At 36.2% G+C, this 25,506-nt stretch overlaps 1 protein-coding gene across 6 annotated transcripts; it reads right to left on the reverse strand.

The window, feature by feature from the left end:
• Positions 1-1,903: 1,903 nt before the first annotated feature.
• On the reverse strand, positions 1,904-20,318 carry LOC105048294 (transcription factor MYB3R-1). 6 transcript variants are annotated; one of them, XR_012142484.1, is made up of 14 exons: positions 20,161-20,318; positions 19,378-19,640; positions 19,101-19,155; positions 16,880-16,937; positions 15,666-15,760; positions 15,408-15,511; positions 11,471-11,599; positions 8,810-10,691; positions 7,025-7,371; positions 5,719-5,839; positions 4,803-5,033; positions 3,140-3,295; positions 2,946-3,047; positions 2,433-2,850 (listed from the first exon to the last, which is right to left on the reverse strand). XR_012142484.1 is itself a non-coding variant. In XM_010927561.4 (13 exons), exons 2-12 carry the CDS (start codon positions 19,503-19,505, stop codon positions 3,161-3,163), a joined length of 3,285 nt encoding a protein of 1,094 aa, XP_010925863.1. In that variant the 5' UTR covers positions 19,506-19,640; positions 20,161-20,318; the 3' UTR covers positions 1,904-2,414; positions 3,140-3,160. The 6 variants fall into 6 exon arrangements, 4 of the variants coding, with proteins under 4 accessions (XP_010925863.1, XP_010925864.1, XP_019707533.1 ...); XM_010927561.4 differs by lacking the exons at positions 2,433-2,850; positions 2,946-3,047 and adding an exon at positions 1,904-2,414; XR_012142483.1 differs by having other exon boundaries at positions 2,946-3,295.
• Between the last annotated feature and the right edge of the window lie 5,188 nt (positions 20,319-25,506).

Here is a 25,506-nt window from a genome sequence, read left to right on the forward strand (position 1 = left end):
AGATCCTCCTCACATTAAATGAAAATCAAGGCTGATATCCTTCATAGAATATGCTAAGATTTCTCCACAAAATTCTCAATTATTATTATAATTATTTGTAATTAGTTAATCTTCTTGTATATATACATTCATGCAAATCAATGGAAATGACAGGGCTTATTTCAAATTTTTGTGTAATTTTTTTTTTCAAGAAGTAAACCAATAAGATGTGCCATTCGACAACCCTTCCTCATGAACAGCTGATGCTGTCAAAATTACTCTTTTTCACTAATAAAATTAGAGGAAGAAACAATCCAAAATTAATCCACATAAATAAAGTTATCCGAGTCTCTGCTTGGCAAAACATGTTGACATCTTGCAGATGGAAATTTCGCAGAACTTCGGCAGATATAAATTTTGCTTTCATCCACTATAACTTGATACCTAAGAACCGCAATTCAGTTTAGATAAATCATTTATTTTCTCGAGTAAAATTGAAGGCTCTGACAGTTTATCTAATATGGCAAAGCCGGATCACAAACGTCCCCATGTTAGTCACATTTATTGAGAAACAAATCAACTGTAAATTGGCTTACACATTTAGAGAGAATTTTCTCAAAAATTTCCTCCCAGAGTCTGACCAAACTAACCTGACATCTTTTTAATGTGATGGGTCCAAAGTTTGGCAAACCAGAATTTTAAGTCCTTATTTTGCCCCTGTTGATCAACAAGGTCAATCATTTGGAGTAACTGATGGAAAGCTACAGATAGGTTCAGGTAGTGCTCAACTGGGGTAAATAATGCTCGATCCAATTAATCTAACATCATAGCCATTTCAAACACCTGATCCATGCTTAGTTTAAGCCTCTTCCACAACATATGAGGGCTGATTAGCTGTAAAACCTGATAAACAAATTGGAAACATTTTCTTATAATATCAATCCTTCTTCTTACCTCTATCCATGTCAAATTAAGATACCATGGAACTAATGGCTGAGTGCCAGTCTTGGCAAACTTGGTTTTGGTGATAGCCCTGTCCTCTCAGAATAGAGGAATCGATGGATTCATTCATTGTGCCATTAGGAGACCGGAGAAGGCATATGTTGCCTATTCTAAGCTAAACATCATTCACAATTTCAAACTGATCTGTTCACACTGTGTTCCAGTACTGCTTTTGCTTTTCTTTTTTCTCTTTTGTTTTTTTCTTTCTTTTTTTTTTTCCTTTCATGGACAATGAGGGATAGCATATTTACTAAAAACTAAAACAATGTACAACTACAAAGAACAGAAGGAAGAGGAGGGAGGAGAAAGACAAAAGAAGCAGGCAGAAGGAGCATATACGGGAAATTCCGGGTCAGGCAAGCATGAAAACCCCATCTTACATCTGTGTAGAAAAATCAAGGCTGGTAAGCAACTTGCCAACCCTGTCAAACCTTCTCTTATATTTATGTTGCGAAGCATGGATCAGTACTCAAGGAGCCTCATAGCAGATCTTAAAACAGAGAAACAAGAAGAATGTTTCTTCAAGAGCTCCTTCCAAATCCTCGAAGTGGGTCAAAATAAGTTGATCCCAGGCTCGTTGATCTATGCAGAATCTTTTGTTTTCTAACTTCATGATCACACTAGAGTGGTTGATCGCCTGCTTATACCCAAAATATATATATATATATATAGCAGTTTGGCTCATACTATTTCACCATTTAGTCCAAACATATATGGCAGTGTTCTAGTACTGCATTGGCATGGACCGAGCAAAGAATAGATTCCATGGTTGTTCAGTAGCAATTTTTTCAGAGATTACAATTATTCAGAGATAAACATCTGTTAATCTGTGTTCTATCACAGGTCTATAATTATAAGTTATTTAATGACAGATCTGAAGCTATTTATTACCCATGGCTGAGACGAGAAGACTAACCAAGTCCATGTTCCTGAGGCAGCCAGTTGTCCCCAAGTTGTGCATCTTACAGAGGTATCAAATCAAATATACAAAGAAATAGAAAGAACATGGGGTTTCCATTCCTGGGTGCCAGGAGTACTTTAGGACCTTATAAGCCATTTGAGCAAGTCAGGACCATGGCTTATGCATAAAAGTAGATGACATAAAATATGCATAAATTTCAATATGAAATCTGTTTCAAATACAACCGGTCATGGAGATCGAATGCTGCAAACGATTTACCAATGTTTTGGTAATTGGATGCCACAAATGATTTACCAATGTTTTGGTACCGAAGGAAGAGCATTTTGGTTCCAGAGTTGGTTCCCATATCTTTTTTGTGGGTAAAGGTCTCATATTAGCTGACAAGCATTCAGCACATGTAACGCACATGGTGTAGGGAGCACATAAGGATATATTACCTGTCAATATGCTTCCACTGAGCTCATCTCTCTTTGAATAATGCTTAGAAGAGATAGGCTGAAGTTATTTTCATCTACAGAGAAGGAAGATGTTTAGTCCAATGCTCTGGAGCTTCATGTGAGCTTCATAACATTCTTGTCGGGTGTTTTACATTGCCCTTGCAGTAATCATAAAGAATATATGGAAGAATGAAAATCTTGAGGTTTATGGTACATTTAACTACATACAGCTAAATGATGGCTTTGGGTAGATGCAGGTTTATAAGTCTTCCAAGCAGAGAAAAGTGATATTTACAATTTTTAACTGACAATTCAATCTTCTTCTGATCAACAACTTTTTGTTAAATATAGATGATGCACTCGAGTACTCAACAAATACTTTATAACAACCTAAACGCAGTGACGCCTCCTCAAGTTTCTCTCTGTGATTCCTTTCTTACAGTAGCAAGTGAAAGATTTGCTTGCTTTTATCATTACTAACCAAATAAGACCATAATCTACATGGAAGCGCTGGATGACAGGAATAAGGAAAGAAAGGTATCAGAGAAACTGAGACAAATGGGAAAGTAAATAACATGGTTCAATGGAAGAACATAAAATTATACATTATATATTTGGATGAGACCCTTCATCAAAGACCCAGTTAGCTGTCTTGTAATTGGAAAAATGCAGGACCAAAATGGACTTGAAATACATAAACAATGTCCCTAAAAAACCAAAATAAGATAAATCAAGAGCAATTATAGCAATGGGCATATATGTATTACTATAATAACATCAACATGATATAGATATTTACTTTTGGCAATACCACAACCAGCTACCGGTAGCCCTTCATAAGATAAGAAGATGTGCTCGAGAAGTTTACTGAGGTTCCTATATTGCCTATTTTCTTATTTTCTGTTTTCCTGACAGGTGTTGCACATGCATTGAAATCAAGAATTCGCGCTTCCATCTGGAAAACATTCAAAATGTTAATAGAATAAAATTGAATCCTGAAAAATATACAGAGGTTTGCTTGTTATTACCAACTAAAAATGGCATGTCTAACTGTTGCTTGTTTCTTTTCTTTTTGTTTTTTTTTAAAAAAAAAAGATACTGATAAGGCGGAAAGAAAAAGCTTCTAGACAACATGTATAAAGGAGACACAAATGCTCAGAAGTTTCTATTACATATCATAGACATGCTAATAAGGTCAATAATGACAAAACTCAAAATATATATTATCTGAAGTTATATGTGATGCAAAAATCATAGATTTCTTTCTTTTCTTCAAAGCCATTTTAATAATCTCCTTCTCTAAACTTTGGTATAGGCTAGATGCTTTGAATTCTAGATCCCGCCCCCTCACAATTTTATTGTCTTCAGATAGACATATCAGACTTTCAAGTCATCACCAGGACATTACAAAATACAAATATAATGAGCAAATTGCACGAGCAGGTCTTTTAGTTCCTCCAAGCATAGAAGTGGATGACACTAAAAGTTCTGAATTGTCCTCACACAATGTTCATGTTTAGGTGGCTAGATCTACTGTCTATGTTGTCATGTGAAAGCAAAATTTGCCCTTCATGTTAAGTGTTAGATCTACCTAATCAGTGGCGGAGCGTAAGAGGGACCAGGGGGGGGGGTCACTGCCCTCCAAAATATTTTAAAATACTTATTATCTATATATTTATATATATAGTGGCCCCCTCAATATTTTAATCTTACACACATGACGAATCCATCAGTTTGAAAAAAAATCATATAATTAATTTATATATTAATTTTTTATTTAAAATAATAATTTTTTTAAAAAAAGAACAGTTGTTTATTTATTCTTTAACCCTTTATTTATTCTTCAACCTTTAATGTGGAAGAGATTATTGATATTTTTATACAATCAAAATCATTTTGCAAATGGCATAAGATAATATTTTTTACTTATCTTTATTTATACATAAAATTAAATATTTATTGATATTTTTATAATATTTTTGGATATATATATCTTTATTTTATTATTTATTATAAAATATTTTTTTAAAAAAATTATTAATAAATTATTACTTTGATCTCCCAACATTTGATGTCAGGCTCTGCCACTGCACCTAATATAGGAGAGTCTGGTAGGAATGTCAGTGAAGATGGCAGATCCATCAATGGCATCGAAAATGTGGATTTAGAATAAGAAAATTGCACTGACAGATTTGAGTTTGTCAAGGGCCTAGAAGTAGACAATGCTAAGCTCAGCGTTGTCCTTCATATAAAATTTGTATTTAAGGTGGCTAGATCTGCCGCCCATGTTGCATATGAAAACTTTCAAGCACTTTTATGCAGATGGCAGATCAATTAAACAATACCATGACTTTCGGCATCAAAAACAATTACTGGCATAAAAAATGTGGATTCAGGACTACGCTGGTATGGTGAGAACTATAACAGGAGGGGAGAAAATTAAACAATCAAGAGCATACTACCATGACTTTCGGTGTCAGAGGATGATCTCCCAGTTCTTTGTCTGACTGAATATTTTCTTTCTGGAAATTTTCCTTGCCAGAGTGTCTTTTGTCAAAATCCACTCCGGGGCTTCCACTTGCCAATACCTCTTGTGCCTCGGCCACAGCAGAAGCAGTGTGTTCACTTAACTGTCTCATCAGTCCAATGGCGTCATAGCTTCTGTCTCCTGGGCTCACGAAGTATCCTATGTCCTGGAAAGATAAGAGACCAGAACTACTAAAAATGAGTAAAGAACTCCAAGGTTCATAAGATATAGAAACTTAATGACAAAAGTTATTAAAAACTTTTAAGTCTTCAATCATGCAAAGAAAGCTAAAATGTCTCTAGTTTAAGCTTGAGAAAAAGAATCAGTGAACTGAAATGAATGTAATGAAAACAAGGGAGCCCTACACTTTGGCTTTTCTTGAATTTGAGGTAAGTTGAGCCACGTTGTCATAATGTATCATTAAAATTTCAGACCTTATTTGTATCTTGTAAAGGTCATCCAAAGCATTTGTTCCTACTAAGGGTCTGTTTGGGCAATCCAACAAGATCTAGGCTGAATTTTTTGCTGGATTCATAGACTGGGAAGCGCATATGAGCATAGCCCATATCAACCCAACTTTCCCATAGACAAAATCCTGCAGGAAGGAAAAGAAGACCTCCATGGGTCTTTTTTTTCCTGCAGACCAACTGGCCCACAAGCTAGGATTTAGGCTGGGACTTCGGTAGGCCTTTAGAAGATGACGGGTTGGATCGGCCAACGGGCCCAATTCTTGGTAGATATTCCTGCAAGAATATCCCAATAGGCCCTAATAAATCTACCAAAAAAGGATATTGGTGAGCTTTTTAGGCCCCATATATGACTCAGATAATCACTAATAATACTTCAGCTACCTCAAATGTTATATCTGTATCGATTCTGTGTCCTGGAAGAAGTGAATTCATAAACCAAGGTGATTTCCATGCTGAAGGAGATTCTATCCCTCTTTTGATGCCTGGTGTGTCAGCAAAACTGCTAAAACACAAAAAAAAAGGAAAACAGAATTAAAGATAGAAAAGAGTGTCAAGGTTTTGCTAAACCATATTAATTAAACAAAATATGCCACTATCTCTTAAATTATTTACTAAATTCTCACATATCTAGCTGACTAAAAGTTGTAGAAGCCAATATAAAAGCATAATTATGATATCTATGATTCAATAAAATCCATTATGTAAAAAGCTTCCACCCATCTAGTTATTTGCTTCCACAGGCACTGGTATCTCGCGGTAAAACTCTAGGAGTAACATAGAACAAAGTTCCAGTCATAATGGTGATACAAAGTCAAATGTAGAGCTATTTGCAAAGAAAGTAAATTAATTGGGCAGACACAAATTAAAGAAATAAATATGTGCTAAAGAATGCAAGCATCCAATCCACAATGCGATGTTTGAAGGACTTGATCATCCGAAGAGATTTCTCTAACTATGAACAAAGAGGACTTGAGACAAAAATAAACCAACTATTCCATTTCATCTAAATAGCATGTCTTTCTTGCACCCTATAAATTAGTTGAATCTGATGGTGCTACTGTTTCATGATTCTTAGTTGAAGAGCAGAAAGAGGTCTATTGATAGCAAGTCAGGAATTTCAGTTAACTATAGAGTGTCATTATCCTGAGAACAATAGAACTTACAAATTTGGTTCACACATATATATAATTCTATGCAGTTTGCTTCCTTGGATAGTTGCCATTATACAAAATACCATAAAGCATATCTGTGACAAATATAGGCATCATGTAGCTATAACTATAGCATAATACTTCCTGAGCAGGAAAACAAGCATTGTTTAACTCACTCATGGAACAATATACTGACCAGATGATTGTTTTTCCTATTGGTCCAAATATAACTATAACAGATTATGTATTGCTGTCCAGTGGAACTAGAGCATAGTAGAAAACTCTTGCTCAGATGCCACACATACCACAACTTGGCATACCTTTTTAACTGTTGAGAATCCAATCAAAATTAATTAGGATTTAGAAACACAACAAACTGCATATAGCAAAAAAGAACATCAAACATTTCACTAATAGCAGACTGCAGCATGCAAAGTAATGATACAGTTCTCAAAAAATCTTCAACTGTATTGAGAGGGAAAAAAGGGTCAACTGCCAAAATTGGCATAATCATGGGTTGCCTTAGTTGATCTTACATGTTTAAGTTTTCAAGGTCCATGTCAATCAATGAACCATGCTTTTCAACTGAAACCTCTAATGGATGCACTGACAGGGCACATTGTGCTGATGTAACCGGAACCTGTTGCTGTTCCTGCATACTTTCACCAACTCTAGGAGACAGGGGGCCAGAAAGATCAGATAAAGCTTCAGATCGAGCATCTGAGTGACCCTTGTTTGGTGAAATCTCAAAACTTCTGAAAGTTTGGTCTTCCAAAGACCTAGCAGCAGTTCTTATTTGTCCATTTACAGGATGCCCATCTTGATCAGTTGAAAACAACAGCATGTCATTGGTATTATGTTCAACAAGAACTCCAGCAGGTGGCTGCATGAAACCATATTGGTGGTGTAATTGCAACGTTCAAGCATTAATAGGCAGAGCAACAACAAAAAAACAAAGTATGATCTACTTGGAAAACAGTCATAAATCACAATCATACATATACACATTAAATATACACATATAAGAGTGTCAAGGTTCATGCTTTGGAGCATCGTCTGCCATATCACCTTGAACCACCTGGTTCGGCATTTTGACACGGAACAGAGCTTGAATAGACACTACCCTTCACAACCTCAGGTAGCTTATGAGTCAGATTTGGCTTCCATGATCTTCAGACTATGAATTCAGACAAACCTGGTAATGTAAAGTTGAAATCCTAATTTTAAGGATATTTTCTTAAGCAGGATTATGAATTCCCCATATATATAATAATGTATTATACGCATTCAGCCTTGTATAAAGAATCGAATACATAAATAGAAAAAACAAAAACATGCATTGCCACAACTTATGCAGCACTACAATACAACAGGCTATGACACGAGCTTTCTCCAACAATGCAAATTATTAAATCATCTATATAACAAAATCACTCCTTTTGCTTTTTGATACTAGCTTACGTTTCAATAATCAAAAGATTTAATGGCTTCTCTTATGATGTATTATTTACCTATTACAAGGTTAAGCAATATACTTCACTACATGCATAGACACTAATTAGGACAATTAATGATCATTTTGCATCATTGGATGATGAGTATCCTCTGATATCAACAAGTGATTGCACTACATATGCATGCTTAGTTTACAACATTGCCATCACTAACATGACTAACGTATTCAAAGTTACACAGACTTCTTAAACAAAATGCAGTAACTTTTCTAGCAATAAACAGGATATTACAGCCACTTGGAATCGGAAATAGACCCAGTTCTTTTCTAGCAAATGGTAATGTGCATCCGTACAGGGATACACCAACGGATCATAAAAGGATAAATGAGCCTTTGTAAAGGTGATGTGATTTGAATCTCACAAAGTACACAAGATACACCACATGATGTAGCTAAGTGAGCTTCACACAGCTTGGTCCAAGCACTTTTATCAGCCCAGCTAAGCTAGCACATGAAAAACCTACCAAAAAGTCAGCACATTGAATTTTACAAAACAAAAGTGGCTTTGCTCATTTCGATGGATTTTGCACCAAGTAAACTCAGTGCCCCCATAAGTTACAGATTGTACCATTATATAATAGTTATTATACGCCTGATGAACTCATTGTGCATTATATACCATAAAAACAAGCCAAAACGTAGCTGAGTGACTCAAGCTGAGCTTATTTTCATTATGCGATGCAAGAAAACTGAGGCTGGGCAATATTTTGCTGGTTATATGCTTCATGTAATCATATTGTTGTGCATTAACATGAAAATGCATCATATATATATGGAGAAGATAAAATACTAGTTAGGAAATACTTACTTCATTTTCTGTAACATTAGCATGAAGGTTAGTTGGGGCACTGATGGCAGTTGTGCATTGTTCCTTCTTAGCTTGATAAAAACTGCTTTTGGATTCGTTGCTTGAAATCCTGGCTTTAGCTTCCACCAAGGCATCTTCATCCTTTTGATAACTTGGAGTGCAGTCCAAATTTTCTTTCTGCTCCAAACAAATCTCATGTTTCTTTTTCTGATGATTTGAAGGGTAAAGAGCATTGGCCTCACTAGAACAGGAAGAAATTCTGGGAGCAACACCTTCATCATTCATGATGCCCATTGAGAAATTATCAGTTCTGCTTATAGAAGGTGTTGAAAATAACACACGATCCGTGTCTATGCCAGATTTCTTGTCAATTCTCCGTTCCTGCAAAGGTGACAACAGTTCACGTTGCCGTTTCTTCATAATGGAAGGGGTGCATATGAAGCTTTTGGCAGCACTTTTAAGTAAAGCATCAGGACTCTCATCATGAGAAGGTGAATCCCATAGGCTGCATGATGTAGAAGACATCATCAGCTGCCGAATTCCAAGGGGACTGTATGCCTGCTGAAGATCACCAGAGGATATAAGGTCACAACTGACAAATGGAATTTCCAAGCTTGGAAAACGTGGAGGTTCATAAAATAGAGCTCCAGCATCCGGATGTTCTTCAGTCTGTATGGCTGGATTTTCATCTGATGATGTAATGTTATCCATGGCATTTGGAGGTTCAGAATCCATCATTGCCATATAGGTTTGCACCGGAGTTTCATTTTCTTTGTGCTGGTCTTCAGGCACAAAAATCTTAGACCTAGAACCACCACTAGGGGATAAAGAAGAGCAGTTGGAATAAGCAAAGCCATCATACATGCATGTAATAAGTTCTGAATATTGAGTTCCAACAGAAATGTCTCTAGTCACAGCATCATCACTTCTACAAATTGGTTTTCCATCATCTGGACATATATAAGATGGAGGAACTACAGTCATCAAACCCTGACAATATGAGTTCCCCAGCATATCTGATGAATTGGCTGGATATTGAGGCTGTGAGCAAGAAATTAAATTCCTATAAGCCAAAGAACCGTAGAAATCAGGTTGGGAACTTCCAGATCCCAAGTAGTAATCCATATTTATAATGTTTGGTGCAGTAATAGGATTTTCCATAGTAACATCTTCATGCATTTCTGCCCCAAAAACACTTCCACTACAGCAATCAGCTTCAGCCATTGAAATTTTATTGTGGTTCTCAGATTCTACACCACTGTTTGTGATACATGTAGCCATTTTCGGTCCTCCAGAATCTGGAAACAAAAGAGATTTGTTTTTATGGTATTCTGATGTCCTTTTTAACTCTGGTGATCTCTGGGCTGCCTCCAGCAAAGAGTTAGGCAATTCTTGTGAAACCATTTGGTTAGCCAATCTTCCTGATATTTCAATCTCATGCAAATTTTGACAGGGAGCAGTTACGGAGACCATAGGTTCACATTGTGTCTCAGGGACAATGCACTCAATTTCCTCCATGGAAGCGTAATAGTCTTTGGAGCACATTGACAACTGAGAATCATGTATATCTTTCTTCTTGGCAGCCTCTGCAAGTTGTATATCATCACGAACTGTAATAGCCAATTCGTAGTCAGATTGAGAGCAACCAACCAAGGCTGATGATGACTCTTTGCTACATTCTGATGAATCTTCAACCTCTTGTCTGTCTTTAATGCGACTATCTTCACTGTTTTGTTGATTCACTACAGATGAAGAGATGCACTGGGCAGGATTTTCCGCATGAGGCAGGCCTTGGAACTGGGCTAGCAGACCCGATGCCAGATATGAGTCCAATTTCTTCTTTACAGAGCTGTTCCAATGATTTTTTATAGCATTGTCTGTCCTGATGATGCATGGCACAATGGTTTTCAATATTCACCAGCAAAAGCAATTTGAATAGAGAAGAAATTTTGAAATTAATATCATTTTGTAGTCCAGTGAGCAAAGAAAAGTCGGGTGGCACAAATATATAGTCACAGGAATAACAAATTAAATAAGATAAACAAACAGACAACAATATGTGTTTATGTGCAATGGTATCGGAATATATATTTGACACCAATACAAAAAAAATTCAAATTCTTAAGAAGATGATCATAAACAAAGATTGGAGATACTGAACAAATGTGGATATGCACATGAGTGCATAGCACATTCACGATGCGACCCACTGCAATAGCATGCATGCACAGACAAAAGAATACACATATGCTTCTCTTCAAGGCTGCAAAAACATTAACATAAACATGTGCATAAACATAAATTTATTGCAGAACAAACTTTACGAGGCACGAAATAGAGGAATATAAATGTCTAATTCCAATATAGCAAATTGGCAGTAGAACCCTGAAAAGAGTGCTTGCAAGGATTTTCACAATTTCTAACATAAAAAAGGGCATCCAGTGCACAAGGCTGCTGCCATTATAGGGTTTGGAAAGGGAAGGATGTATGCAGCCTTATCCTCGCATACTGGGAGGATGTTTTAAACATGGGACATCCAAGTCACAATGGAGCAACCTTACTGTCGCACTAAGGCTCACCCTCGTTTACAAATTTCTAACATTTGAACCAAAAAATTGTGTTCATTACCTTCAGTGGATAGCTAAGGTTTCAGATACACACCTGCCTGGTAAAAATTTGGTCAACTCTGCCCATTTATTTCCATAAATTTGATGAGCATGAATCAGTGCTATCTCCTCTTTTTGAGTCCATGCCTGCTTGTTAATAGCAGGGTTAAGATGATTGTGCCACCTAAAATGTAACACTTTCACAATTAGGAGATTCATTGATAGTGAAATGACAAAACAAAATCAAGAGGACTGAAGGGTTGAGAGAGTGGGGGAACAAATGGTTTTAAGTTCAAAATATAAATAAGATATGATGCTGCACTTTCCAACTATTAGTGCAGTACAAACTAAAAAAAGAAGTTTCAGTCAGCAATTAGTAGTCCAAACAATCATTGCATGGTGGATTCACCAATTATTACAAAATGAGCTGGATTCAAAGTAAATTCCATTAGTAGCAGGGTAAAGAAGCTATTACATGCATATTCAGTATGTAGAAGTTGATCAGTTTAGAAGCTTTTATTGCTTTTAAAGCATTCAAATCTTCAGAAACCTAAGATAAGCTACTGAACACAAATTTAGCATGTAACAATAGTTAAATCATGCAACATTAACAACTAACAAGCCTTACTGGATTAACAATTCATTTCTGAGTATCATAATATCATTTCAAAAATTGCACATAAAATCTTTTGAGTGACTTCAAAGATGAATCTTTAAGGATCTGGGCATACTGTAGTAGATCAAAACAAAAGGCCGAATCCATGCAAAACAAAATCCTTAATTTCTTCTGCCTATGGGCCTATGGCTAAACCATCACCAAAAACCAATAACTCTGTTAATCGGCAGACACCAATAAAGTGACAGATCCCTATCCATTTCTTGGGAATTTAAAGATTCTCCAAACTACTCCCTGGTGCACACTTAACTTATCATCAGCAAAGCATCAAAGTAAGAACTTCTACTATGTACTTTTTTCTGAGAATCAGGAGTCAAAGCCTGCCTGAATACCCAGATCAAGGGCAGAAATGGATAGGGTCTCTTTGTATCAACACGAGATTTCACCAATCAGTCAGTCAGCACCCTTTATTTTTATTTATTTATTCTCTTTTGTGTACTGTCAACAATGCACTAAGAGGTTCGTATTTCATCAAAAATTGAGAAGCTCTAGAAAGGTCAGCAAACATGTCATTTCTTGGGCCCTCTGAAAAACTCCCTGAAGGCTCTCTTTTAGTGCTGTCTGATGGTTGTAACATCAGGATGATTAGGAGTTACTGCAGCTTTTGCGAACAATGATGAATAGTAATCTGAAGAGATTTTTGTTTGGTATCCTCCAACCTATTGATAATTTTATGTTCTGGTGTTGTCTGAAAGGTCATCTAAACTCTCTTCCTCTCTCATTGGGGTCCATCAGGGTCATCAAGGTTTTTGGAGCCATGCTATGATTGGCGTCAGTTCAAGGATCAGCACCCTGATTTTAACTGCAAGCAGGTCAGACTTGTGCTGGATCTACCTCTCTTAGCTCCAATAGGCCTAGCCATAGTTCAGTAAACCTTCAAAGACTCTTCCTGCTTTCTGCTAAGTCAAAATCTGCACCTCATTGTGCAAACTTTAGAATTCAGTTTCTCCAGTTTGCTCTACTTTTGTTCAATTTGCTCAATGGCATTGGCACCCATTTTAAGAGATTTTGCCCAAATCCAGTATCTTGCTAATTTAATAGTCATTTCATGAGCCTACACTGGGCTGAACCATCCAGTGCTTCCCATATTTGATGTTTTACTCTTTATTGACTAGGCTTATTATTTTATTGGACCCTACTCTTATCTCATAGAATCAATAACCATTCTGCTGGTCTAAGGGTCTAAAATTCTAAATCATCTTTGCCAGTCTGCAACATTACTGAAAATGGGTCAGTCCTCTACCCGTAGCTGACCCATAGAATACTAGAACCATTGAATACTTGCTATTGGATATGTTCACCTTCTGGGTTTTTGCTTATCTAAAGGTTCATCAAACCTTTAATTGGCTTCACCAAATCCAAACACCCCTTGACACAACCATGCATTTTCGTAGTTCATGACTCTTGACTTCCAGTCATTGTCATTTACCCCAACTGACATCATCTTGACCACCTTCTGTCTTCCTTTCCTGTGAATTAACATTCATCACACACACTAAACACTATGCCTCAATTACCTTTGGTTCATCCTCTCCAGGTGAGCATTGGGATCCTTTGTCATTCAGACTTGCCCTTGTTCCAACTATAAGCTTAAAATCTTCCTTGGCTGGGAACCTACCTCCACAAAGGGTCCAGGAATGCTTTTTGTCCCAATTTCCTCATATATGTGAGCATGTGGATCATTTGCCTCTCATACTTGTCCTTAATTCTACTAATTGAGCTTAAAATCTTAGCGTGGATGGACACCTGCCTTCATCACATGGTTGGTTTATGCACTTCTAACTTCATCAGTAGACCAGCAGATCTTCGCCGTTAGCACTAGATTGCATATCAAACTTGCCCTTTCAATTGCATGTTTGCTCACCCAGCTAAAATCAGCTGACTTTTATACATATCTACACCTATGGAATGGCAATCATTAAACCACTATCATCTTAAGATGCTCACAAAAAAACCTAGCTACCTCCTTAAAGAATCATAGCATCCGTTGGTGGCAAAAATTGCCCTCAACATTTTGAGCTACTCCATTGAACCCATACGTATGCCACATCTTCTGTGGGTTCTACTTGCTGCTACCAAACGAAACAAATGGTTGATACCTATGGTTCGAATCCAAAGGGGCATTATTGGCTCTGTACATGATCCAAGCTCAATAAAGGGGCAAGGATCTTACTCCATTACCTGATTGGATATGGTCTCAAATTAGGATAAGATGGGTAATTGGAGAACAGGGAGATGCAAGGAAATATGTTGTAAGTTGGGAAAGGAATCTGGGACAAGGGAAGGAGTGAGGCAAAGGCAATAAAAGGGCACCGCATAAAGCTGGGAAGATGGGAAAAGGCATGGGTTTACAGAAAATCTGCACAGAGACAGGTGGGGTCATGGTGAAGGTAGCCTAGAGTAGCAGGGAATCAAGTGGCAAGGAGTGGAGTTAGGATTAGTGAATGCAGTTCCTACTAGGAGTGCCATTATTGGATAGAGTCATTGAGTGGCGTCTGTTGAAAGCTTAATGTTGCATGTGGCATCAACATGTAGGAGTGAATGGTCAAGGGACAGGAACAAGAATGGGAGTGAATGGGCACAGTTGGGAAGAAGGTACAACGGATGGAGAAAGAAAGGGAGATAGGATGAGCAGAACTCAGTATATAAGATCATGTTATCAGCATTAAAGTTTGGACTTGCATGTATGTAAAATAAATTGAATGTCAATGGATCTATTATGTGGGATCTGAATCCAAACAGACGATTAATTAAGCACAATTTTCTTGATTCAAATATGGACTGGATCTGGATTTGGATAGGATTTGAAAGATTTTGGCCTACATTGCCACCCCTTACTGTTATACTACAACCATTGCATGCCTCTTCTAAGTTCAAGTACCATTGCCAGTTGCACTATTCTACCATCATTTAGCAAATTCTTTTTGAAGATCCCCCTTAAGCTTAAGGGCAATGTTAAAGATAGATATAGTCACTCCATTGTGTTCATCTGCAAAGTTATCAAAGTTGTCTTCTTTATTTGTTATATGGTTATGTGAATGTATGCACATATATTCTACATATACAAAACCACTTTAAAACATGTGTTTATGCTAGGTCGGTACCATAATAACTGAAAAACTCTCCAACACTTGCTCAAATATTAATAGCGATCAATTTTAGTTAAATTTGGCATCATTTTTTTTGATCAAAACTTCAATGTAACTAAAACTAATTGTTGGATTTTTAGAGATGTAATAGAGCAAAAAATTACAAAATCACCAAGTGGAAATGATAAAAGACCTATTACGAAGTCATGTGATTCTAAATGCCATACCTTTCCCGGCATTGTTTTCCAATGCGTCCATTTAATGCTTGAGCAATGGTGGACCACTTCTTGGGTCCATGTTTATTTACCATTTCAATGATTTTCTCATCTTCCTGTTAAAGGGAAAAAGCAATAGGCTACTTCACTTAAGGACAGGTCAGTCCAATGTTTTCTGAGGAACAGTTCAACCAAATTTTCAAAAAAGTAAAGCAGAGTAAATAAGGGACAAGTTGCCTAATTATATCACATACATCTAGAACATGTTACCTCTTTTGTCCATGGTCCTTTCACAAGCTCAGGATTTAAAACCTTCTGCCACCTGTGCAAGCACTGAACATCGGTCCGGTCTGGAAAACATTCAGCTGCAAAGCACAAAGACAAAACAGTAACAAAGCATGCATATAAACTTCAAAATATGAGAAGAAATAAGAAATATTTTGACATACATGCAAGATATAACCTCTAATTGCTTAAACTAAAATATGTGACTGTAAGAACATCTGCTGACTTAAATTAGAAAGCTCAAGTCTTTCAAACAGAATAGAATGAACTACTAAAAATCTGGCAAAACAGAACAAATAAACTCAAGAAGGAACACGGAATTTCATAATTTACTACAAATATTATATATATATATATATATATATATATATATATATATATATATATATAACTTAAAATATTAAGAGAACCAGCATAAATTCTCAGAATGTATCTGTTTCTCACTTATTTCAAAATTAAGAGAGTGAGAGGGAACAAAAGAGCATGATAAAAAGGTTCATTCATTTGCTGAAAACAACAGTACAGGGAGCTAAGTATGCCTACAACACTGCATACATATTTTCAGATTAGGATCAAAGATAATGCACTTAAGCATCAACAATTATACCTAACAGTTTGTAATTAAAAGAATTAAATATAATTTTCATTTATAGCTAAATATGGAGGTAACCTTTACTCTAAGACTTGCAAACCAAATCATAATCAACTTGGTAGTAGGGGGTAAGAAGAGAAAAGGCAAATATACTGGATCTATCAATGAAATTATGGAAAACAGCAGACTTTCAGAAGGAAAATTAATTGTCCTGCACCATTATGTACTGTACATGTTTTTTTAATCATGATATTGATGGAAGCCATGAGTAGGAAGAAAAGTGCACTGAAAAGAAAGTCCAACATCAATGGATTCAGAATCAACTTTGACTCTAATTCCCAAATTTTCCTAGGAAAAGACTCATATTGGAAAGTCAAATAAATGTGATTCTTGTATAACTGTCAAAGAAGCCCATGGATTGATGTACCATGAATGATATTGAGCATTCTATAGCTCAAGAAGATAGAATAGTATGTTTAAATGTTTTTTTAAAATTAATTTATAAAATCACATAATGTAAAATTCTGCATAAAAAAATAAGCCATTTTGTCTGCTTTCATAATCTAGCATTAGGGCATAAGCTACGTCAATTTTTCATAATGAATACCTATCTTTTTCCAATTTTTTCCTTTAAACTCCTGGACAGCTGTTTGCAGTATTGCGTCCTGCATGAATAATCAAAAGAATACATCACATTGTGAAAGGAATAGAAAAGCAAAATAGCCTGTGATATATATATATATATATATATATATATATATATATATATATATATAATCTTATTCTCATCTATCCAGTAAATTAGAATGATTAGCATGTTACAAGACATCTAGGCTTCTCAGAAGCAATATGCAATCGTTAATTAGTAACTTAAGCATGAAGAACTGGAGCGAACACAATCATAATTTTTTAGAAAATGATTAGCATGTTACAAGACATCTAGGCTTCTCAGAAGCAATATGCAATCATTGATTAGTAATTTAAGCATGAAGAACTGGAGTGAACACAATCATAAATTTTTAGGAAACTGGCAAATATACTCAAACTTAGGGTTGAGCATGGGTCGGGTTCAGTCGGGTTGAGAAAAAAATTTCATCCGATCGAATCTAATGGGTTGAAGAAAATTCAACCTGCTGCTAACTATTTATCATGTATAAACCATTTGAAACCGAAGTGAACGGTTTGTAGTGGGTTTGGATGGATTGTGTTAGTTTGGGCTTCAATGTTAATCCAATGTTGATTTTAAATCCAATGTTGGCCCACTTAAGCTTATTTAATTTTTTTTAATCAATTTAATACAAAAAAGATCTAAACCTTATAAGTTATAAATTTTATGCTTATTTTTGAACCTATATAAAATAAAACAGAAATAGAAAAGATTTACTCATCTGAAAGCAACTACATCTGAAAGTTTTCACTTTAGAATTGTCTCAAATTGGTGTGCTTCTATCAACAATTCAACATTAATATTTTCATGAATCCAAAAGGATGATGGGATATTTTTTAGAATGAAATATTGAAGTCTAAATGACATCGTCCCAAAAATGAAAGTGAGTTTGTAAAATACTCCATCGGTTGGGTTCGGTTTCATATGGGTTAAAAGTGTAGGAACCGAATTCAACCATAAATAACCGATTTTTTACAAACTCCAATCCGATTCCACCCAATTTATGTCTTTCAACAGACTGAAACCGATGTTTATTGGATCGGATTGGGTGGATTTCTTCGGATTTCAGTTATTTGCTCAGCCCTACTCAAACTCAAAGAAGAGTGATACAAGATATGCACATATCCAATAATCTAATATGCACAGTAATATGCTCATTAGAATTCTAAAAACCAATCCCAATAGACTCATGCTTGCAGATGATGTGTTAAAATAAGGCTGAGATAGGAAAGCTTTGGGCATGACGAAGGAGCAAGTTACTTGGCAGATAGGAGATAAAAAAGGTATCCCAATGCATAAGGCTCCCGCCATTGTGGGGTCTGGAGAGAGTCAAATGTACGCAGCCTTACCCTCATATGCAGAGAGGTTGAATTCAATAAACAGGAGATAAAGTAGGAAAAAATCATTTGGTCCAAATTGTCACAACTATCACAAATCTTACCATAGCATAAAGCATTGTTTGCTATGTATTATAGTAGGCGATTATATTTTGTAGGACTACAATCTACAAATAATTTGTTAAGATATCACCACCTATTTCAAATTTTCCTCAAAATTGAGGAAAATTTGGAATCCTTTTAGGCTTGTGAAGTTTTGCATTAGACTTGGGCCTTAGCTGACTTTTGCTCCAATACTAGAACTTTGACCCTGGTTATCAAACTCACTAATTGATGATATCATTGGTGGGATTTTGAAAATCAGAATCCCATGTTGGGATAATTAAATCATTCACTTTGGCCAATTTATAGGAGAATTCAGAATAGATAGATGACCATTAAACAGGAAAACTACCGTTATACAATTTAGAGTTGATCCAAAAAAAAACCACAAGGATCAACTGTTGAAAATAATAAAACATAAGATATGCACAAACATGAAAATATCTTAACATGTGACATAAAATTTCAAGGAAAACGAGTAAAAGGTAAATCATAAAACATTTCCATGGAGCTGGATCATAGAAAGCCAGATACATGCTTGTGATGGTACAGAAGTATCAGGTCTCTGTAACCTCAACATTTCCAATCTACAATGCAGAAATGTAGCAAAACAGTTCTATGATAACAATTCCTTCCATCATTTATACAATTGTTTAGCTTTCATCAAAACACAATGAGTTATAGGATCATATCAGAAGATAGTATATAAACATCTAAATTACCTCTTCGGAAGTCCACTGCCCTCTGGTTGAGCGACGCGTTGGACCAGTGGTCCTCCTGCAAAACAACCCAACCAATATATTAGTTACATCCTCCTCTGTAATAACCATCAATCATTTTCCATCATCCTTACAAAACTAAATCGCTGACAGACTGATTAATTGGGATATACCAGACCTCAAACCCTCGACCACCAGAGTGTGGAACCTGAATCAGAGTTTCCAGATATAGAAAGGAAGATAACCCTGGTCTCAAAACCATTAAACTCTGAGGACTTACCCATGCAAGGGCCGCCGTCTTTGAATCTCATCACCACACACATCCTGAACAGCATTAGAAGCAGATGTAGAAGCAGATGCAGAAGTTTCACCTTTATTAGCACCCTTTCCCCAGTCGCTTGCCATCATCCCTTAACTGATGAGTGAAGACAGAAGCCCCAGTCCCCACTTGATCACAGAAATCCAGAGAGAAAGATCTCCCAACCATGATCAGGAACACAAGAAGGCGATGATATATTCCTCTAACAAAAGAAAGACTGCAGACTGGAAAAAGAAATGGAAAAATGTGATCTTTAATCTACATAAGATCCCGCATATCCCACAGATTCACAACAAGAACACCCATTTGATGGGTGATTCACAATGAAACTCACGAATTCCGTAACAATCAAAATGAAAGTCAATCACCGATAAAGATTTCAACCTGGCAAGCTAGATATAAAGTAAAATTTCAAATTGGCAAGCTAAGCTGAGAAAATAGCCAATCAATAAAGGACCCAAGCTGCCAAATTTCCTACACATATCTAAATTAGCCCCACCAAATACACCTAACCATCAAAAAAGACAACTTCTTGGATCAATATCTGCTCCAAGTTGAAATCAGATGAAGAAAGGAACAACTGAAAGAAACCTAATCATCCATTGCATCAAGAATTCGAAATTCAACGGAAGAACCGATCGAAATCTCCAGCAGCTCGCCTCAGAGCAAAACCCTAATTGAAGATGGCACTCAAGGAACCGAAATCCAAAACAGACGGAAAAAAAAAAAAATTCAAGAACTCACCGTCCCGGTGAAGGCAGAGAGCGAAGATGCAAAGGATCGATGGCGCATTTGAGATCTCCGCTAGCGTTGTTTCAAATCAAGAAAGACATAGAGAAACGGTCCGAAGACTGGAGGAGGGTGTTTTATTCTTCTTTTCTTTCTTTTTTTGGGCTTAAAAAGGGAGTACTGGCCACTGGAGCGGTTACAAACCCTACCATTAAACCTCGAGCAACTTTCGTCTAATCGGACGGACGACGCTTCTCTATAAAGTGCACGGCAAGATCGACGCCGTCCTTTACGACGGCGTCCACGTCGGGTTGCGCCTCAATATTTTGAATCCCAACGGCTGACAACCGGCTATAGGCGGCGGGAGTGGGGATCAGTGACCGGCTGGGAGTCCGTGGGGACCATTAACTGCGAATTATTGCCGTCCAAGCGAGGGAACAATGGGCTCTGGTTGGCCACTAATCGGATGGATAAATGAGCTAATGCTATGGCAACCTGAAGAGTGACATAATGACTTTTTTTTTTTTAAAAAAAATCATAACTATATTCATAACAGCCCTCATCGCATTTCACTATTACGTGGCATCACATGTCACTGAATTAATTTTTTTTGTTTAATTTTATTATGTAACATTAAATATCTGATAATTACATGAATAAGACCAACAAAAAATATCTAGGGCTAAAAGATAGATATACTATTTTGGTTCTAGAAAAGACAGATGCTATAAGAAGAATAGATTATATGTGAATCAGCTGATACTATGAAACTTAAAAAGTGGCTTCATATAACTCGACTTATGAAGAGAAAAAAATATATTATTTTTATAAACATAACATTGAAGCGCACACATTTATATGATGTTTATCCAATCACGATTTTGAAAAAATTAATGATATAGAAGAAAAAACCTCTACGTTTGTTTAAACGTTAAGTGCGTGACTGACAGCTAAGACCACAAAATATTCATGACTCATGATGTTTCATGTCAGATAAAATAAATTCATAATTATATTCATGGTTTTAACCTTTGTCATATTCCACTATTATATGGCATCTCAAGGCACTAGATTGAATTATTTATTTAAATTTATTATGCAACTTTAAATGTTTGATAATTGCACAAGTAGGATCGACAAAAAATATCTATTTCTAATAAGTTAAGAGATATATAGCTTTACTATCATGGCCATGGATTTTATGTGAATGAGTTAATGCTAAAGAAATCTAATGAGTGACTTAATATATCAATCTGACTTACAAATAAAAATGAATGCACCATTTTTATAAGCATAAAATTAAAATTCATGCATTTATGTGATGTTTATACAATCATGATTTTGGGATAGATTAATATTATGGAAGGAAAACCTTTAGGTATTGTTTGAACATCTAGTGTGTGACAAACAGATAAGACCAACAAAATAGTCCTAGCTCATGATATTTCTAATCAGATAAAAGAAAAAATTGACTACATTCATAACTTTAGCCCTTATCACACTTCACTATTATCTAGCATCACATGGCACTAAATTATTTTTTTTGTTTAAATTTATTGTGCAACATTAAATTTGAATAATTGCACAAGTAGCACCAACAAAAAAAAATATCTCTCTCAAATGAGTCAAGAGATATACCACTTTATTATCATGGTTCTAGAAAAGATCAGTTTCATGGGAAGAAAACTCTCACTTCATTTTGATCATTGTATATTTCATGTGAATGAGTTAGCATTATAACGAAAAATTGAAGGGTGACTTAATATAGTAACCTGATTTACAAAGAGAAATGAAGCACACCATTTTTATAAGCATAACACTGAAGTGCATGCGCTTGTGTGATGTGTATACAATCATGATTTTAGGATAGATTAATGCTATGGGAGGCAAACCTCCGATTTTTGTTTCCATGTTTAGTGCATGACGGATAGCTAAGACTAGCAAAATATTTCTAGCTCATAATATTCTATATCAGATAAAACAAATTCATAACTGTATTTGTAACTTTATCCCTTGTCGCATTTCACTATTATCTGGCATCGTATGATTACTAAATTGACTTTGTTGTTTAATTTTATTATGCAACATTAAATATGTCTGATAATTGCATAAGCAAGACTGACAAAAAAACATACCCATCTTGAATGGGTTAGAGACATACTGCTTTACCATCATGGTTCTAGAAAGGATCAGTGCTATGCGAAGAAAAATCCTGCTTCACTATCATCGGTGTAGATTTCATATGAATGAGCTAATGTTATGAAAATATTGGATGGATGTCTGACTAGGACATCACCTCTCAAGATCTTTTCAATATCACACGATGTAGCAGAAAAAAAAAAAATAAAATAAAAATAATTAAAATACGTTGATCAACCACAAAAGATTTGCCTCCACGGGACATACAAATTTTACTATGAAAAAAAATTTTACAAGAGTAGATCTCACCCTCAATCCTCGTACACCTAATTTCTCTCTCACTAGAAGTTTTTCTCACAAAAGCTCTATCTCTTGGAAGACTCCTGAACTCCTGAAGTACCTGGCGTCTGCTGTCCAGGAGCCTCCTGCTCCTTCTCTCTCAGCGCTTCAGCCTCTCTTTCTTTCTCGATTCCGTACGGCTCCGTACGGCAATTTGCGGTAAAACCAGAAGACCACACCCCTCTGTTTACTGTTCCTAACCTTTTATAGAGCTTAAACCCAATTAGATTAGGTTTAAGACTCCTTAATCAACCCATACAAGGACGTGAACCGTTGGATCGAGAACCAGATCAACCCACGCCCTCCGATCGTACTTCGGTCCATGAATAGTATCATGGACGCGAAAAATGCGTGAGAAACGCCGATACGGTCCACAGGCCCATCCGTGGACCATCCGATCTACGATAGATCGGGGTGCAGGGCCCAAGCAAGACGCCTGGGCCTGGGCCGGCCCACCCGTGCAAGCCTGGGCTGCGCCCGCGCACGGGCTGGGCCGCGCGCCTGGTTGGGCCCCCCCGCCTGGGCAACGCATCCGGCTGGGCCGCCCGCCCGCCTGGGCCGCGTGTCTGGGTGCGCGTCCCGCGCGTTGGCCCACCTGGGCCGCGCGCTGCCGCCGCTCCGCCGGCCCGCCGTCAGCCGCCGGCGGTCTTCCTCCGTCTCGGATCTCGTATCGACTTCAAAAGCTCGTATCTCCTCCATCCGAGCTCTGTTTGGGGTGATCTTGGTCTCGTTGGACTCCGTTTTTCACCGTGAACCTTTCTGTGGGCTGAATCTCGAGGTATCAAACCCTAACAAAAAAATTAAAAGAAACTTAATACAACAACTAACTTACAAAGAGAAATGAAATACACCATTTTTATAAGCATAACACCATAGTGAATGCACTTATGTCATGTTTGTACTGTTATGATTTTGGAAGAGATCAATGCTATGGGAGGAAAACCTTCAGTTTTCGTTTAAAATATTTAGTGAGTGATAACTAAGACCAACAAAATATTCCTAGCTCATGATGTTCCATGTCAGATTGCCAAAAAATCATGAGCTTATCCATAACTTTAGCCTTAATTGTGTTTTACAATTATCTGGCATCACATGATGCTAAACTGAATTTTTGTTTAAATATATTAGGAACATTAAATGTCTGATAATTGCACAAGTAAGACGGACAAAAACAATGAATGGGTTGAGAGATATACCACCTTATTGTTACAGTTCTAAAAAAGACCAATGCTATGAGAACATGATCCTCATTTTTTATTATTTTTTGTGTACTATCGAGACCAACAAAATATTCCTAGCTCATAATGTCTCATGTTATGCAAAAAAACATGTCATAGCTGCACCCGTAGCTTGTGTTATCCATGTAGCATGATATGGCATGAAATTATTTTTTTTATATTCATTGTGCAACACTAAATATTTGATGGTTGTGTAGGCAAGATCACCAAAAAGAAATTGTTTATATTTAGGTTGTAGATCTCATGTAAAGCAGCTAAGGTTATAGAAACCTGAAAAGAGTGACTTAATATGGTGTACCAGCTAACAAAGAGAAACGAAATACACCATTTTTACTGCCTCGGTTTTGGGAGGAAATTAAACCTAGCTCGGTTTTCATTTAAAAGTTTAGTGCATGGAGACCGATAAACATATTCCTAGCTCATAGTATCTTATGTCAAGGAAAAGGAAATGTCATAACAGTGTCCAAAACTCATGCTGTCCTCATGGCATTACTTTGTTATCTGATGTGATGTGGCATGAAATTAATTTTTTTGATGTTTATTATACGATATTAAATGTCTAATAGTGGTACAAGCAAGACGAACAACCAATTTTTGGCTATATTTAGGTGTATATTTCATGTAAATGAGTTAATGCTATAGAAACCTGAAGAGTGACAGTATAGTAGCACGACTTACGAAGAGAGACAAAATACACCAACATTTATGAGCATGACACTGTGATATTTGTACAGCCATGGTATTGGAAGACACTAATGTCGGAAGGAAAATGCTTGGTTTTTGTTTAAACATTTATTTCATGACAAACAATTAGAATTAACAAAATATTTCTAGATCATGATGTTTTGTATTAGATAAAAAAATTTCATAGCAACATCTATAACTTTATCCCTTGCATGATTTCACTATTATCTGGCATGGCATGGCACTAAACTGAATATTTTGTTTAAATTTATTAAACAACATTAGATGTTTGACAATTACGCAACTATGACCGATAAGAAATACCTATCTCGAATGGATTAAGAGATATACCACTTTATAGTCTTGGTTTTAGAAATGAGCAATGCTATTGGGAGAGTCCCTTGCTTTTTATTGAATTTTTTGCTTGTTGTCGAATCCAACAAAATATTCCTAGCTTATGATGTTTCATATCAAATAAATGAAAAAACCAATAACAACATTCATAAATTCTATTGCGCTCCCTTGTAGCATTTTGCTATTATATGGCATGACATAGCACAAAATTAAAATTTTTTCGTTAAATTCATTAGAGTAAGTTCGTCCAATAATTTTTAGTCACACCATACATACGTCGTGAGCATATTTATCATTTGCTTTAGAGAGAATAAAAATATATAGTTGAATAGAAATGGTAATTACTCTATCTCATTGGATATCCGATCTGACCTGATCCTAATAGGATAGGTTAGACCAACGATGGATCTAGAATGAGTATAAGTAATAGTAAAATCTATTCCAAACTTAATCTAAATATATGTAACTTTTTACAAATTCTCTTCTCAAAAAAAAATTTAATTTGTACATATAAAATAAAAAAATATTTATAGTTTTATCTAATCTAATTCGTCCAACTTATTCTCTCTAAATATGCCCATCTTATTCCCTCACAAGACTCTACCAA

Source organism: Elaeis guineensis, chromosome 7 (assembly GCF_000442705.2).
Source record: "Elaeis guineensis isolate ETL-2024a chromosome 7, EG11, whole genome shotgun sequence".
Classification (NCBI taxonomy): Eukaryota; Viridiplantae; Streptophyta; class Magnoliopsida; order Arecales; family Arecaceae; genus Elaeis; species Elaeis guineensis.

Excerpts from the sequence above, each read along its gene's own strand:
- LOC105048294 (XM_010927561.4), bottom strand. The coding sequence starts at position 19,505 with ATGATGGCAAGCGACTGGGGAAAGGGTGCTAATAAAGGTGAAACTTCT. Across the intron at positions 10,692-11,470 it reads ACCAAATTTTTACCAGGCAG|GACAGACAATGCTATAAAAA; the intron begins GTGTGTATCTGA and ends ATGCATCATCAG. Across the intron at positions 3,296-4,802 it reads CTCTGACACCGAAAGTCATG|ATGGAAGCGCGAATTCTTGA; the intron begins GTAGTATGCTCT and ends AATGTTTTCCAG.